This window comes from Panulirus ornatus, chromosome 15 (genome assembly GCF_036320965.1).
Source record: "Panulirus ornatus isolate Po-2019 chromosome 15, ASM3632096v1, whole genome shotgun sequence".
In the NCBI taxonomy this organism is placed as follows: domain Eukaryota; kingdom Metazoa; phylum Arthropoda; class Malacostraca; order Decapoda; family Palinuridae; genus Panulirus; species Panulirus ornatus.
This window is the reverse complement of record NC_092238.1, coordinates 37053690-37072641: the sequence shown is the minus strand read 5'-3', so window position 1 is coordinate 37072641 and position 18952 is coordinate 37053690. Positions and strand designations below refer to the sequence as shown.

Below are 18952 nucleotides of genomic sequence, written 5' to 3'. Positions count from 1 at the left end.
GGGATGTATTTAGGGAAGTAGTGATGGCATGTGCAAGAGATGCATGTGGCATGAGAAAGATGGAGGTGGGCAGATTAGAAAGGTTAGTGAGTGGTGGGATGAAGAAGTAAAAGTTGTTAGTGAATGAGAAAAGAGAAGCATTTGGACGACATTTGCGAGGAAGGAATGCAAATGACTGGAAGATGTGTAAGAGAAAGCACCAGGAGGTCAAGAGGAAGGTACAAGAGTTGAAAAAGAGGGCAAATGAAAGTTGGGGTGGGAGAGTATCATTGAGCTTTAGAGAGAATAAAAAGATGTTTTGTGAGGAGGTAAATAATGTGATTGAGACAAGAAAACAAATGGGAATATTGATGAAGGGGGCAAGGGGGAAGTGCTAACAGGTAGTGATGAAGTGAGGAGGAGATGGAGTGAGTATTTTAAAGGTGTGTTGAATGTGTTTGATGATAGTGGCAGAGGTAGGCTTGCCGGCTTTCATCTTCCGTAAAGCTTTTACTACCTCTTCTCTATTTACCAAATCATTTTCCCAAACCCTGTCACTTTGCACACCACCTTGACCAAAACACCCTGTATCTGCCACTCTATCATCAAACACATTCAACAAACCTTCAGAGTACTCGCTCCATCTCCTTCCCACATCACCACTACTTGTTATCACCTCCCCATTAGCCCCCTTCACTGAAGTTCCCATTTGCTCCCTTGTCTTATGCACTTTATTTACCTCCTTCCAAAACATCTTTTTATTCTCCCTGAAATTTAATGATACTCTCTCACCCCAACTCTCATTTGCCCTCTTTTTCACCTCTTGCACCTTTCTCCTGCCTCTTTCTTTTATACTTCTCCCACTCATTTGCATTTTTTCCCTGCAAAAATCGTCCAAATGCCTCTCTCATCTCTTTCACTAATAATCTTACTTCTTCATCCCACCACTCACTACATTTTCTAATCAACCCACCTCCCACATTTCTCATGCCACAAGCATCTTTTGCGCAAGCCATCACTGCTTCCCTAAATACGTCCCATTCCTCCCCCACTCCCCTTACCTCCTTTGTTCTCACCTTTTCCCATTCTGTACTCAGTCTCTCCTGGTACTTCCTCACACAAGTCTCCTTCCCAAGCTCACTTACTCTCACCACTCTCTTCACCCCAACATTCTCTCTTCTTTTCTGAAAACCCCCACAAATCTTCACCTTCACCTCCTCAAGATAATGATCAGACATCCCACCAGTTGCACCTCTCAGCACATTAACATCCAAAAGTCTCTCTTTTGTGCGTCTATCAATTAACACGTTATCCAATAACGCTCTCTGGCCATCTCTCCTACTTACATACGTATACTTATGTATATCTTGCTTTTTAAACCAGGTATTCCCAACCACCAGTCCTTTTTCAGCACATAAATCTACAAGCTCTTCACCATTTCCATTTACAACACTGAACACTCCATGTATACCAATTATTCCCTCAACTGCCACATTACTCATCTTTGCATTGAAATCACCCATCACTATAACCCGGTCTTGTGCATCAAAACCACTAACACACTCATTCAGCTGCTCCCAAAACACTTGCCTCTCATGATCTTTCTTGTCATGCCCAGGTGCATATGCACCAATAATCACCCATCTCTCTCCATCAACTTTCAGTTTTACCCATATCAATCTAGAATTTACTTTCTTACGCTCTATCACATACTCCCACAACTCCTGATTCAGGAGTAGTGCTACTCCTTCCCTTGCTCTTGTCCTCTCACTAACCCCTGACTTTACTCCTAAGACATTCCCAAACCACTCTTCCCCTTTACCCTTGAGCTTCGTTTCACTCAGAGCCAAAACATCCAGGTTCCTTTCCTCAAACTTACTACTTTTCTCTCCTTTTTTCTCATCTTGGTTACATCCACATACATTTAGACACCCCAATCTGAGCCCTCGAGGAGGATGAGCACTCCTCGCGTGACTCCTTCTTCTGTTTCCCCTTTTAGAAAGTTAAAATACAAGGAGGGGAGGGTTTCTGGCCCCCCGCTCCCATCCCCTTTAGTCGCCTTCTACGACACGTGAGGAATACGTGGGAAGTATTCTTTCTCCCCTATCCACTCATATACACACATATATTCATACACACACATATACATACACATATATATCAACATATACACATATACATACACATACATATACATTTATTTATTCATTTATTTATGTTTTTATACTTCATCACCATTTCCCGCGTCATTGAGGTATCGCTACGAAACAGACAAAGAATGGCTCATCTGCTCATATCCACATATGTACATATATATATCATTTCTTTCATACTATTCGCCATTTCCCGCATTAGCGAGGTAGCGTTGAGAACAGAGGACTGGGCTTTTGAGGGAATATCCTCACCTGGCCCCCTTCTCTGCTCCCTCTCTTGGAATATTAAAAAAAAAGCGAGAGGTGAGGATTTCCAGCCCCCCCGCTCCCTCCCCTTTTAGTCGCCTTCTACGACACACAGGGAATACGTGGGAAGTATTCTTTCTCCCCATCCCCAGGGATAACACACACATATATATATATATATATATATATATATATATATGTATATATATATATATATATATATATATATATATATTTGCTTTGTCGCTGTCTCCCGCGTTTGCGAGGTAGCGCAAGGAAGCAGACGAAAGAAATGGCCCAACCCACCCCCATACACATGTATATACATACGTCCACACACGCAAATATACATACCTACACAGCTTTCCATGGTTTACCCCAGACGCTTCACATGCCCTGATTCAATCCACTGACAGCACGTCAACCCCGGTATACCATATCGATCCAATTCACTCTATTCCTTGCCCTCCTTTCACCCTCCTGCATGTTCAGGCCCCGATCACTCAAAATCTTTTTCACTCCATCTTTCCACCTCCAATTTGGTCTCCCACTTCTCCTCGTTCCCTCCACCTCCGACACATATATCCTCTTGGTCAATCTTTCCTCACTCATTCTCTCCATGGGCCCAAACCATTTCAAAACACCTCTTCTGCTCTCTCAACCACGCTCTTTTTATTTCCACACATCTTTCTTACCCTTACGTTACTTACTCAATCAAACCAACTCACACCACACATTGTCCTCAAACATCTCATTTCCAGCACATCCATCCTCCTGCACACAACTCTATCCATTGCCCACGCCTCGCAACCATACAACATTGTTGGAACCACTATTCCTTCAAACATACCCATTTTTGCTTTCCGAGATAATGTTCTCGACTTCGACACATTCTTCAAGGCTCCCAGGATTTTCGCCCCCTCTCCCACCCTATGATCTACTTCCGCTTCCATGGTTCCATCCGCTGCCAGATCCACTCCCAGATATCTAAAACACTTTACTTCCTCCAGTTTTTCTCCATTCAAACTTACCTCCCAATTGACTTGACCCTCAACCCTACTGTACCTAATAACCTTGCTCTTATTCACATTTACTCTTAACTTTCTTCTTTCACACACTTTACCAAACTCAGTCACCAGCTTCTGCAGTTTCTCACATGAATCAGCCACCAGCGCTGTATCATCAGCGAACAACAACTGACTCACTTCCCAAGCTCTCTCATCCCCAACAGACTTCATACTTGCCCCTCTTTCCAAAACTCTTGCATTCACCTCCCTAACAACCCCATCCATAAACAAATTAAACAACCATGGAGACATCACACACCCCTGCCGCAAACCTACATTCACTGAGAACCAATCACTTTCCTCTCTTCCTACACGTACACATGCCTTACATCCTCGATAAAAACTTTTCACTGCTTCTAACAACTTGCGTCCCACACCATATATTCTTAATACCTTCCACAGAGCATCTCTATCAACTCTATCATATGCCTTCTCCAGATCCATAAATGCTACATACAAATCCATTTGCTTTTCTAAGTATTTCTCACATACATTCTTCAAAGCAAACACCTGATCCACACATCCTCTACCACTTCTGAAACCACACTGCTCTTCCCCAATCTGATGCTCTGTACATGCCTTCACCCTCTCAATCAATACCCTCCCATATAATTTACCAGGAATACTCAACAAACTTATACCTCTGTAATTTGAGCACTCACTCTTATCCCCTTTGCCTTTGTACAATGGCACTATGCACGCATTCCGCCAATCCTCAGGCACCTCACCATGAGTCATACATACATTAAATAACCTTACCAACCAGTCAACAATACAGTCACCCCCTTTTTTAATAAATTCCACTGCAATACCATCCAAACCTGCTGCCTTGCCGGCTTTCATCTTCCGCAAAGCTTTCACTACCTCTTCTCTTTTTACCAAATCATTTTCCCTAACCCTCTCACTTTGCACACCACCTCGACCAAAACACCTTATATCTGCCACCTATCATCAAACACATTCAACAAACCTTCAAAATACTCACTCCATCTCCTTCTCACATCACCACTACTTGTTATCACCTCCCATTTGCGCCCTTCACTGAAGTTCCCATTTGCTCCCTTGTCTTACACACTTTATTTACCTCCTTCCAGAACATCTTTTTATTCTCCCTAAAATTTAATGATACTCTCTCACCCCAACTCTCATTTGCCCTTTTTTTCACCTCTTTGCACCTTTCTCTTGACCTCCTGTCTCTTTCTTTTTATATATATATATATATATATATATATATATATATATATATATATATATATATATAATATATATATATTTTTTTATTATACTTTGTCGCTGTCTCCCGCGTTTGCGAGGTAGCGCAAGGAAACAGACGAAAGAAATGGCCCAACCCCCCCCATACACATGTATATACATACGTCCACACACGCAAATATACATACCTACACAGCTTTCCATGGTTTACCCCAGACGCTTCACATGCCTTGATTCAATCCACTGACAGCACGTCAACCCCGGTATACCACATCGCTCCAATTCACTCTATTCCTTGCCCTCCTTTCACCCTCCTGCATGTTCAGGCCCCGATCACACAAAATCTTTTTCACTCCATCTTTCCACCTCCAATTTGGTCTCCCTCTTCTCCTCGTTCCCTCCACCTCCGACACATATATCCTCTTGGTCAATCTTTCCTCACTCATTCTCTCCATGTGCCCAAACCACTTCAAAACACCCTCTTCTGCTCTCTCAACCACGCTCTTTTTATTTCCACACATCTCTCTTACCCTTACGTTACTCACTCGATCAAACCACCTCACACCACACATTGTCCTCAAACATCTCATTTCCAGCACATCCATCCTCCTGCGCACAACTCTATCCATAGCCCACGCCTCGCAACCATACAACATTGTTGGAACCACTATTCCTTCAAACATACCCATTTTTGCTTTCCGAGATAATGTTCTCGACTTCCACACATTCTTCAAGGCCCCCAGAATTTTCGCCCCCTCCCCCACCCTATGATCCACTTCCGCTTCCATGGTTCCATCCGCTGCCAGATCCACTCCCAGATATCTAAAACACTTCACTTCCTTCAGTTTTTCTCCATTCAAACTCACCTCCCAATTGACTTGACCCTCAACCCTACTGTACCTAATAACCTTGCTCTTATTCACATTTACTCTTAACTTTCTTCTTCCACACACTTTACCAAACTCAGTCACCAGCTTCTGCAGTTTCTCACATGAATCAGCCACCAGTGCTGTATCATCAGCGAACAACAACTGACTCACTTCCCAAGCTCTCTCATCCCCAACTGACTTCATACTTGCCCCTCTTTCCAAAACTCTTGCATTTACATCCCTAACAACCCCATCCATAAACAAATTAAACAACCATGGAGACATCACACACCCCTGCTGCAAACCTACATTCACTGAGAACCAATCACTTTCCTCTCTTCCTACACGTACACATGCCTTACATCCTCGATAAAAACTTTTCACTGCTTCTAACAACTTTCCTCCCACACCATATATTCTTAATACCTTCCACAGAGCATCTCTATCAACTCTATCATATGCCTTCTCCAGATCCATAAATGCTACATACAAATCCATTTGCTTTTCTAAGTATTTCTCACATACATTCTTCAAAGCAAACACCTGATCTACACATCCTCTACCACTTCTGAAACCACACTGCTCTTCCCCAATCTGATGCTCTGTACATGCCTTCACCCTCTCAATGAATACCCTCCCATATAATTTACCAGGAATACTCAACAAACTTATACCTCTGTAATTTGAGCACTCTACCCTTATCCCCTTTGCCTTTGTACAATGGCACTATGCACGCATTCCGCCAATCCTCAGGCACCTCACCATGAGTCATACATACATTAAATAACCTTACCAACCAGTCAACAATACAGTCACCCCCTTTTTTAATAAATTCCACTGCAATACCATCCAAACCTGCTGCCTTGCCGGCTTTCATCTTCCGCAAAGCTTTCACTACCTCTTCTCTTTTTACCAAATCATTTTCCCTAACCCTCTCACTTTGCACACCACCTCGACCAAAACACCTTATATCTGCCACTCTATCATCAAACACATTCAACAAACCTTCAAAATACTCACTCCATCTCCTTCTCACATCACCACTACTTGTTATCACCTCCCCATTTGCGCCCTTCACTGAAGTTCCCATTTGCTCCCTTGTCTTACACACTTTATTTACCTCCTTCCAGAACATCTTTTTATTCTCCCTAAAATTTAATGATACTCTCTCACCCCAACTCTCATTTGCCCTTTTTTTCACCTCTTGCACCTTTCTCTTGACCTCCTGTCTCTTTCTTTTATATATATATATATATATATATATATATATATATATATATATATATATATATATATATATATATATATTCTTTTCTTTTTCTTTCAAACTATTCGCCATTTCCCGCATTAGCGAGGTAGCGTTAAGAACAGAGGACTGGGCCTTTGAGGGAATACCCTCACCTGGCGCAATTCTCTGTTCCCTCTTTTGGAAAATTAAAAAAAAAAAACGAGAGGGGAGGATTTCCAGCCCCCCGCTCCCTCCCCTTTTAGTCGCCTTCTACGACACGCAGGGAATACGTGGGAAGTATTCTTTCTCCCCTATCCCCAGGGAAAATATATATATATATATATATATATATATATATATATTTTTATATTTATTTATTATACTTTGTCGCTGTCTCCCGTGTTTGCGAGGTAGCGCAAGGAAACAGACGAAAGAAATGGCCCAACCCCCCCCCCCATACACATGTATATACATACGTCCACACACGCAAATATACATACCTACACAGCTTTCCATAGCTTACCCCAGACGCTTCACATGCCTTGATTCAATCCACTGACAGCACGTCAACCCCGGTATACCACATCGCTCCAATTCACTCTATTCCTTGCCCTCCTTTCACCCTCCTGCATGTTCAGGCCCCGATCACACAAAATCTTTTTCACTCCATCTTTCCACCTCCAATTTGGTCTCCCTCTTCTCCTTGTTCCCTCCACCTCCGACACATATATCCTCTTGGTCAATCTTTCCTCACTCATCCTCTCCATGTGCCCAAACCACTTCAAAACACCCTCTTCTGCTCTCTCAACCACGCTCTTTTTATTTCCACACATCTCTCTTACCCTTACGTTACTCACTCGATCAAACCACCTCACAGCACACATTGTCCTCAAACATCTCATTTCCAGCACATCCATCCTCCTGCACACAACTCTATCCATAGCCCACGCCTCGCAACCATACAACATTGTTGGAACCACTATTCCTTCAAACATACCCATTTTTGCTTTCCGAGATAATGTTCTCGACTTCCACACATTCTTCAAGGCCCCCAGAATTTTCGCCCCCTCCCCCACCCTATGATTCACTTCCGCTTCCATGGTTCCATCCGCTGCCAGATCCACTCCCAGATATCTAAAACACTTCACTTCCTCCTCCAGTTTTTCTCCATTCAAACTCACCTCCCAATTGACTTGACCCTCAACCCTACTGTACCTAATAACCTTGCTCTTATTCACATTTACTCTTAACTTTCTTCTTCCACACACTTTACCAAACTCAGTCACCAGCTTCTGCAGTTTCTAACATGAATCAGCCACCAGCGCTGTATCATCAGCGAACAACAACTGACTCACTTCCCAAGCTCTCTCATCCCCAACAGACTTCATACTTGCCCCTCTTTCCAAAACTCTTGCATTTACCTCCCTAACAACCCCATCCATAAACAAATTAAACAACCATGGAGACATCACACACCCCTGCCGCAAACCTACATTCACTGAGAACCAATCACTTTCCTCTCTTCCTACACGTACACATGCCTTACATCCTCGATAAAAACTTTTCACTGCTTCTAACAACTTTCCTCCCACACCATATATATATATATAGTGATGGGTGATTTGAATGCAAAGGTGAGTAATGTGGCAGTTGAAGGAATGATTGGTATACATGGGGTGTTCAGTGTTGTAAATGGAAATGGTGAAGAGCTTGTAGATTTATGTGCTGAAAAAGGACTGGTGATTGGGAATACCTGGTTTAAAAAACGAGATATACATAAGTATACGTATGTAAGTAGGAGAGATGGCCAGAGAGCGTTTTTGGATTACGTGTTAATTGACAGGCGCACGAAAGAGAGACTTTTGGATGTTAATGTGCTGAGAGGTGCAACTGGAGGGATGTCTGATCATTATCTTGTGGAGGCTAAGGTGAAGATTTGTATGGGTTTTCAGAAAAGAAGAGTGAATGTTGGGGTGAATATGGTGGTGAGAGTAAGTGAGCTTGGGAAGGAGATTTGTGTGAGGAAGTACCAGGAGAGACTGAGTACAGAATGGAAAAAGGTGAGAACAATGGAAGTAAGGGGAGTGGGGGAGGAATGGGATGTATTTAGGGAAGCAGTGATGGATTGCGCAAAAGATGCTTGTGGCATGAGAAGAGTGGGAGGTGGGTTGATTAGAAAGGGTAGTGAGTGGTGGGATGAAGAAGTAAGATTATTAGTGAAAGAGAAGAGAGAGGCATTTGAACAATTTTTGCAGGGAAAAAATGCAATTGAGTGGGAGATGTATAAAAGAAAGAGACAGGAGGTCAAGAGAAAGGTGCAGGAGGTGAAAAAGAGGGCAAATGAGAGTTGGGGTGAGAGAGTATCATTAAATTTTAGGGAAAATAAAAAGATGTTCTGGAAGGAGGTAAATAAAGTGCGTAAGACAAGGGAACAAATGGGAACTTCAGTGAAGGGGGCTAATGGGGAGGTGATAACAAGGAGTGGTGATGTGAGAAGGAGATGTAGTAAGGATTTTGAAGGTTTGTTGAATGTGTTTGATGATAGATTGGCATATATAGGGTGTTTTGGTCGAGGTGGTGTGCAAAGTGAGAGGGTTAGGGAAAATAATTTGGTAAACAGAGAAGAGGTAGTAAGAACTTTGCGGGAGATGAAAGCCGGCAAGGCAGCGAGTTTGGATGGTATTGCAGTGCAATTTATTAGAAAAGGGGTGACTGTATTGCTGACTGGTTGGTAAGGTTATTTAATGTATGTATGATTCATGAGGTGCCTGAGGACTGGTGGAATGCTTGCTTAGTGCCATTGTACAAAGGCAAAGGGGATAAAAGTTAGTGCTCAAATTACCGAGGTATAAGATTGTTGAGTATTCCTGGTAAGTTATATTGGAGGGTATTGATTGAGAGGGTGAAGGCATGTACAGAGCATCAGATTGGGGAAGAGCAGTGTGGTTTCAGAAGTGGTAGAGGCATGTGTAGATCAGGTGTTTGCTTTGAAGAATGTATGTGAGAAATACTTAGAAAAGCAAATGGATTTGTATGTAGCATTTATGGATCTGGAGAAGGCATATGATAGAGTTGATAGAGATGCTCTGTGGAAGGTATTAAGAATATATGGTGTGGGAGTTAAGTTGTTAGAAGCAGTGAAAAGGTTTTATTGAGGATGTAAGGTATGTGTACGTGTAGGAAGAGAGGAAAGTGGTTGTTTTTCAGTGAATGTAGGTTTGCGGCAGGGGTGTTTGATGTCTCCATGGTTGTTTAATTTGTTTATGGATGTGGTTGTTAGGGAGGTGAATGCAAGAGTTTTGGAAAGAAGGGCAAGTATGCAGTCTGTTGTGGATGAGAGAGCTTGGGAAGTGAGTCAGTTGTTGTTCGCTGATGATACAGCACTGGTGGCTGATTTGTGTGAGAAACTGCCGGAGATGGTGACTGAGTTTGGCAAAGTGAGTGAAGGAAGAAAGCTGAGAGTAAATGTGAATAAGAGCAATTAGGTTCAGTAGGGTTGAGGGAGAAGTCAATTGGGAGGTAAGTTTGAATGGAGAAAAACTGGATGAAGTGAAGTGTGTTAGATATCTGGGAGTGGATTTGACAGCAGAAGGAACGATGGAAGTGGAAGTGAATCATAGGGTGGGGGAGGGGGCGAAAGTTCTGGGAGCGTTGAAGAATGTGTGGAAGTCGAGAACATTATCTCGGAAAGCAAAAATGGGTATGTTTGAAGGAATAGTGGTTCCAACAATGTTATATGGTTGCGAGGCATGGGCTATGGATAGAGTTGTGCGCAGGAGGATGGATGTGCTGGAAATGAGATGTTTGAGGACAATATGTGGTGTGAGGTGGTTTGATCGAGTAAGTAATAATAGGGTAGGAGAGATGTGTGGTAATAAAAAGAGTGTGGTTGAGAGAGCAGAAGAGGGTGTTTTGAAATGGTTTGGTCACATGGAGAGAATGAGTGAGGAAAGATTGACCAAGAGGATATATGTGTCGGAGGTGGAGGGAACGAGGAGAAGTGGGAGACCAAAATGGAGGTAGAAAGATTGAGTGAAAAAGATTTTGAGCGATCGGGGCTTGAACATGCAGGAGGGTGAAAGGCATGCAAGGAATAGAGTGAATTGGAACAGTGTGGTATACCGGGGTTGACGTGCTGTCAATGGATTGAACCAGGGCATGTGGAGCATCTGGGGTAAACCATGGAAAGTTCTATGGGGCCTGGATGTGGAAAAGGAGCTCTGGTTTTGTTGCATTATTACCTGACAGCTAGAGACTGAGCGTGAATGAATGTGGCCTTTGTTGTCTTTTCTTAGCACTACCTCGCGCACGTGAGGGGGGAGGGGGTTGTCATTTCATGTGTTGCGGGTTGGCGATGGGAATGAATAAAAGCAGGCAGTATGAATTATGTACATGTGTATATATGTATATGTCTGTGTGTGTATATATATATGTATACATTGAGATGTATAGGTATGTATATTTGCGTGTGTGGACGTGCATGTATATACATGTGTGTATGGGTTGGTTGGGCCATTCTTTCGTCTGTTTTCTTGTGCTACCTCGCTGTTGCGGGAGACAGCGACAAAGCAGAATGATGAAATATAAATAAATGAATGTAAGAAAACATAATGACTTTGTAAAAGTACAAGAAAAGATAGGATTCATAGCTTTTATAGCAAAGGCATGGTTACAAGTAATCTTAGGTAGTCATTTGGCCTTACATGAAGCATGTCATTTAAGGAACAAGGAATGTGCCAGGGATTTCATGTTGATGAAAAAATGAATCTAGTAATAGTTCCTGTTCTAATTAATATTTACATTATGTTGTAATTTTTCATCAGTTCTGGTGAGGAAGGTGAAGTAAAGGATGATACCTCTGAAGGTGGTGACCAGGCCAAGTTGCGAAGTCACCCTTTGGTTTCTGTGTCAGTTATTAATCCTGATGAAATCCCAGATGTTCCAAAAAATCGATTTTTGTATCGTGCGGGGCCAGAAAAAGATGGTGAGAATGAAGGACGTTTGGACAGAGGCAGAGAGAGGTCCCGGGCTACAGTGCGAGCTTATACAAAGAGTGGTCGCAAAGTCAAAGGAAGAGGTTCCTTGGTAAGATATTTTTTGATTTGTTATATCGAGGCCAGTGTTCATAGTAAAAGGGTACTCCTGAGAGGATTAGGTTGGTGTATTTTTATTTTTTTTTTTTAGAGTCTAGGGTCAGATTGTCCTGTGAGCCTTGAGAGAATCCTTAGTAGTTACAAAACTCCAACCTAGTGACTTCTGGTAAAGTGAATGTCTCAGCCCTTGCTAGCTTCTGTAGCTTTGCTGCTAGTGGCCAGCTGGCATAGCAACTGTCTGTCCATGACCATTCAGCAACCTCCACATGCCCCTGATGTCATCATCCTGTGGGCTGTCAGGTTGGTATCAATGTACCCCATTATTCTCAGGACCACAGACATTTGCAGACATTCTACTTCAGCTTTGTTTGTTAATCTGTTTTTTCCATCATTTAAGGATGTGTATCCTTCTGTGATTTAGTGTGTGGTGTATTGCTTATTGCTATATATGTTTTTTGGCATACCCTCCTGTATGAACCTGTCTATAAAATTGTAAATACAAGCAGCATTTTAGAAGGAAATGCTGTGGAATCTTTGTTGAATGTTATGTACATTTGATTTAGGCATTGATATGAATTATTGACATTTAAAGTGTTAATATTATCTTTAAGTCTTGGGAGGCAATTTCTTCACCCCTCTTCCTCCCCCTTGCTCCAGTATTTAAATGTCTAAAAGAGGAAACAAAAGGAATGAAGCAGGGAGTGCTCATCATCCTCGAAGGCTCAGATTAAGTGTGAATGTGTGTGGATGAAACGAAGATGAGAAGAAAGAAGAGATAGGTAGTATGTTTGAAGAATGATACCTGGATGTTCTGGCTCTGAGTGAAACAAAGCTCAAGGGTAAAGGGGAAGAATGGTTTAGAATCATCATGGGTGTAAAGTCAGAGAGGACAAGAGCTGAGGAAGGGGTAGTGCTACTCATGAAGCAGAGTTGTGGGAGTGGGTGACAGAGTGAAAATAAGTAAATTCCACATTGATGTGGGTAAAACTGAAAGTGAATGGAGAGAGATGGGTGATTAATGGTGTTTATGCACCTGGTCATGAGAAGAAAGATCTCGAGAGACAAGTGTTTTGGGAGCAGCTGAGTGATTGTGTCAGAAGTTTTGGTGAACGAGACTGGGTATTAGTGATGGATGATTTAAATGCAAAGGTGAGTAATGTGGCAGTTGAGGGTATAATTGGTATACATGGGGTATTCAGTGTTGCTAATGGAAATGGTGAAGATCCTTTGCATTAGTGTGCTGAAAAGAAAATGGTGATTGGGAATACTTGGTTCAAAGAGAGATATATGCAAGTATATATCTTTTTTTTTTCATACTATTCGCCATTTCCCGCATTAGCGAGGTAGCATGAAGAACAGAGGACTGGGCCTTTGAGGGAATATCCTCACCTGGCCCCCTTCTCTGTTCCTTCTTTTGGAAAATTAAAAAAAGATAAGAGGGGAGGATTACAAGTATATATATATATATATATATATATATATATTTTTTTTTTTTTGCTTTGTCGCTGTCTCCTGTGTTTGCGAGGTAGCGCAAGGAAACAGACGAAAGATATGGCCCAACCCACCCCCATACACATGTATATACATACGTCCACACACGCAAATATACATACCTACACAGCTTTCCATGGTTTACCCCAGACACTTCACATGCCCTGATTCAATCCACTGACAGCACGTCAAACCCGGTATACCACATCGATCCAATTCACTCTATTCCTTGCCCTCCTTTCACCCTCCTGCATGTTCAGGCCCCGATCACACAAAATCTTTTTCACTCCATCTTTCCACCTCCAATTTGGTCTCCCACTTCTCCTCGTTCCCTCCACCTCCGACACATATATCCTCTTGGTCAATGTTTCCTCACTCATTCTCTCCATGTGCCCAAACCATTTCAAAACACCCTCTTCTGCTCTCTCAACCACGCTCTTTTTATTTCCACACATCTCTCTTACCCTTACTTTACTTACTCGATCAAACCACCTCACACCACACATTGTCCTCAAACATCTCATTTCCAGCACATCCATCCTCCTGCGCACAACTCTATCCATAGCCCACGCCTTGCAACCATACAACATTGTTGGAACCACAATTCCTTCAAACATACCCATTTTTGCTTTCCGAGATAATGTTCTCGACTTCCACACATTCTTCAAGGCTCCCAGAATTTTCGCCCCCTCACCCACCCTATGATCCAATTCCACTTCCATGGTTCCATCCGCTGCCAGATCCGCTCCCAGATATCTAAAACTCTAAAACACTTTACTTCCTCCAGTTTTTCTCCATTCAAACTTACCTCCCAATTGACTTGACCCTCAACCCTACTGTACCTCATTCCCTTGCTCTTATTCACATTTACTCTTAACTTTCTTCTTTCACACACTTTACCAAACTCAGTCACCAGCTTCTGCAGTTTCTCACATGAATCAGCCACCAGCGCTGTATCATCAGCGAACAACAACTGACTCACTTCCCAAGCTCTATCATCCCCAACAGACTTCATACTTGCCCCTCTTTCCAAAAGTCTTGCATTCACCTCCCTAACAACCCCATCCATAAACAAATTAAACAACCATGGAGACATCACACACCCCTGCCGCAAACCTACATTCACTGAGAACCAATCACTTTCCTCTCTTCCTACACGTACACATGCCTTACATCCTCGATAAAAACTTTTCACTGCTTCTAACATCTTGCCTCCCACACCATATATTCTTAGTACCTTCCACAGAGCATCTCTATCAACTCTATCATATGCCTTCTCCAGATCCATAAATGCTACATACAAATCCATTTGCTTTTCTAAGTATTTCTCACATACATTCTTCAAAGCAAACACCTGACCCACACATCCTCTACCACTTCTGAAACCACACTGCTCTTCCCCAATCTATATATATATATATATATATATATATATATATATATATATATATATATATATATATATATATATCGCGGGAAATAGTGAATAGTATGAAAAAAAAATATATATATATATATATATATATATATATATATATATATATATATATATAGATTGCGCTACCTCGCAAACGCGGGAGACAGCGACAAAGCAAAAAAATATATATATATATGTATATATATTATTATACTTTGTCGCTGTCTCCCACGTTTGCGAGGTAGCGCAAGGAAACAGATACGAGAGAAATGGCCCAACCCCCCCCCATACACATGTATACACATACGTCCACACATGCAAATATACATACCTACACAGCTTTCCATGTTTTACCCCAGACGCTTCACATGCCTTGATTCAGTCCACTGACAGCACGTCAACCCCGGTATACCACATCGCTCCAATTCACTCTATTCCTTGCCCTCCTTTCACCCTCCTGCATGTTCAGGCCCCGATCACACAAAATCTTTTTCACTCCATCTTTCCACCTCCAGTTTGGTCTCCCTCTTCTCCTCGTTCCCTCCACCTCCGACACATATATCCTCTTGGTCAATCTTTCCTCACTCATTCTCTCCATGTGCCCAAACCACTTCAAAACACCCTCTTCTGCTCTCTCAACCACGCTCTTTTTATTTCCACACATCTCTCTTACCCTTACGTTACTCACTCGATCAAACCACCACACACCACACATTGTCCTCAAACATCTCATTTCCAGCACATCCATCCTCCTGCGCACAACTCTATCCATAGCCCACGCCTCGCAACCATACAACATTGTTGGAACCACTATTCCTTCAAACATACCCATTTTTGCTTTCCGAGATATATATATATATATATATATTATATATATATATAAATTACAGAGGTATAAGTTTGTTGAGTATTCCTGGTAAATTATATGGGAGGGTATTGATTGAGAGGGTGAAGGCATGTACAGAGCATCAGATTGGGGAAGAGCAGTGCGGTTTCAGAAGTGGTAGAGGATGTGTGGATCAGGTGTTTGCTTTGAAGAATGTATGTGAGAAATACTTAGAAAAGCAAATGGATTTGTATGTAGCATTTATGGATCTGGAGAAGGCATATGATAGAGTTGATAGAGATGCTCTGTGGAAGGTATTAAGAATATATGGTGTGGGAGGCAAGTTGTTAGAAGCAGTGAAAAGTTTTTATCGAGGATGTAAGGCATGTGTACGTGTAGGAAGAGAGGAAAGTGATTGGTTCTCAGTGAATGTAGGTTTGCGGCAGGGGTGTGTGATGTCTCCATGGTTGTTTAATTTGTTTATGGATGGGGTTGTTAGGGAGGTAAATGCAAGAGTCCTGGAAAGAGGGGCAAGTATGAAGTCTGTTGGGGATGAGAGAGCTTGGGAAGTGAGTCAGTTGTTGTTCGCTGATGATACAGCGCTGGTGGCTGATTCATGTGAGAAACTGCAGAAGCTGGTGACTGAGTTTGGTAAAGTGTGTGGAAGAAGAAAGTTAAGAGTAAATGTGAATAAGAGCAAGGTTATTAGGTACAGTAGGGTTGAGGGTCAAGTCAATTGGGAGGTGAGTTTGAATGGAGAAAAACTGGAGGAAGTGAAGTGTTTTAGATATCTGGGAGTGGATCTGTCAGCGGATGGAACCATGGAAGCGGAAGTGGATCATAGGGTGGGGGAGGGGGCGAAAATTTTGGGAGCCTTGAAAAATGTGTGGAAGTCGAGAACATTATCTCGGAAAGCAAAAATGGGTATGTTTGAAGGAATAGTGGTTCCAACAATGTTGTATGGTTGCGAGGCGTGGGCTATGGATAGAGTTGTGCGCAGGAGGATGGATGTGCTGGAAATGAGATGTTTGAGGACAATGTGTGGTGTGAGGTGGTTTGATCGAGTAAGTAACGTAAGGGTAAGAGAGATGTGTGGAAATAAAAAGAGCGTGGTTGAGAGAGCAGAAGAGGGTGTTTTGAAATGGTTTGGGCACATGGAGAGAATGAGTGAGGAAAGATTGACCAAGAGGATATATGTGTCGGAGGTGGAGGGAACGAGGAGAAGAGGGAGACCAAATTGGAGGTGGAAAGATGGAGTGAAAAAGATTTTGTGTGATCGGGGCCTGAACATGCAGGAGGGTGAAAGGAGGGCAAGGAATAGAGTGAATTGGAGCGATGTGGTATACAGGGTTTGACGTGCTGTCAGTGGATTGAATCAAGGCATGTGAAGCGTCTGGGGTAAACCATGGAAAGCTGTGTAGGTATGTATATTTGCGTGTGTGGACGTGTGTATGTACATGTGTATGGGGGGGGGGTTGGGCCATTTCTTTCGTCTGTTTCCTTGCGCTACCTCGCAAACGCGGGAGACAGCGACAAAGTATAAAAAAAAAAAAAAAAAAAAAAAATATATATATATATCGAGGATATATCGAGGATGTAAGGCATGTGTACGTGTAGGAAGAGAGGAAAGTGATTGGTTCTCAGTGAATGTAGGTTTGCGGCAGGGGTGTGTGATGTCTCCATGGTTGTTTAATTTGTTTATGGATGGGGTTGTTAGGGAGGTGAATGCAAGACTTTTGGAAAGAGGGGCAAGTATGAAGTCTGTTGGGGATGAGAGAGCTTGGGAAGTGAGTCAGTTGTTGTTCGCTGATGATACAGCGCTGGTGGCGGATTCATGTGAGAAACTGCAGAAGCTGGTGACTGAGTTTGGAAAAGTGTGTGGAAGAAGAAAGTTAAGAGTAAATGTGAATAAGAGCAAGGTTATTAGGCACAGTAGGGTTGAGGGTCAAGTCAATTGGGAGGTGAGTTTGAATGGAGAAAAACTGGAGGAAGTGAAGTGTTTTAGATATCTGGGAGTGGATCTGGCAGCGGATGGAACCATGGAAGCGGAAGTGGATCATAGGGTGGGGGAGGGGGCGAAAATCCTGGGGGCCTTGAAGAATGTGTGGAAGTCGAGAACATTATCTCGGAAAGCAAAAATGGGTATGTTTGAAGGAATAGTGGTTCCAACAATGTTGTATGGTTGCGAGGCGTGGGCTATGGATAGAGTTGTGCGCAGGAGAGTGGATGTGCTGGAAATGAGATGTTTGAGGACAATGTGTGGTGTGAGGTGGTTTGATCGAGTGAGTAACGTAAGGGTAAGAGAGATGTGTGGAAATAAAAAGAGCATGGTTGAGAGAGCAGAAGAGGGTGTTTTGAAGTGGTTTGGGCACATGGAGAGGATGAGTGAGGAAAGATTGACCAAGAGGATATATGTGTCGGAGGTGGAGGGAACGAGGAGAAGAGGGAGACCAAATTGGAGGTTCAAAGATGGAGTGAAAAAGATTTTGTGTGATCGGGGCCTGAACATGCAGGAGGGTGAAAGGAGGGCAAGGAATAGAGTGAATTGGAGCGATGTGGTATACCGGGGTTGACGTGCTGTCAGTGGATTGAAGCAGGGCTTGTGAAGCGTCTGGGGTAAACCATGGAAAGCTGTGTAGGTATGTATATTTGCGTGTGTGGACGTATGTATATACATGTGTATGGGGGGGAGGGGTTGGGCCATTTCTTTCGTCTGTTTCCTTGCGCTACCTCGCAAACGCGGGAGACAGCGACAAAGTATAATAAAAATAAATATATATATATATATATATATATATATATATATATATATATATATATATATATATATATATATATATGATAGAGTGTAAGAAAGTAAACTCTACACTGATATGAGTAAAAATGAAAGTTGATGGAGAGACATGGGTGATTATTATTGCATATGCGCCTGGGCATGAGAAGAAAGATCATGAGAGGCAAGTGTTTTGGGAGCATCTGAATGAGTTTGTTAGTAGTTTTGATGCACGAGACTGGGTTATAGTGATGGGTGATATATATGCAAAGATGAGTAATGTGGCAGTTGAGGCAATAATTGGTATACATGGGGTATTGAGTGTTGTAAATGGTAGTGTTGAAGAGCTTGTAGATTTATGTGCTGAAAAAGGACTGGTGATTGGGAATGCCTGGTTTAAAAAGCGAGATATACATAAGTATACATATGTAAGTAGGAGAGATGACTAGAGAGTATTATTGGATTACGTGTTAATTGATAGGCACGCGAAAGAGAGACATTTGGATGTTAATGTGCTGAGAGGTGCAACTGGAGGGATGTCTGATCATTATCTTGTGGAGGCGAAGGTGAAGATTTGTAGAGGTTTTAAGAAAAGAAG

At 42.4% G+C, this 18952-nt stretch overlaps 1 protein-coding gene across 2 annotated transcripts in view; it reads left to right on the top strand.

The window, feature by feature from the left end:
- Positions 1-18952, top strand: part of Moca-cyp (nuclear cyclophilin protein Moca-cyp) — a 212642-nt gene that overhangs the window by 88198 nt on the left and 105492 nt on the right. For both annotated transcript variants that reach the window (XM_071670792.1, XM_071670793.1), the window contains one exon: positions 11578-11839. In XM_071670792.1, coding sequence (XP_071526893.1) covers positions 11578-11839 — 262 coding nt within the window. The remainder of the gene's footprint in view (positions 1-11577; positions 11840-18952) is intronic.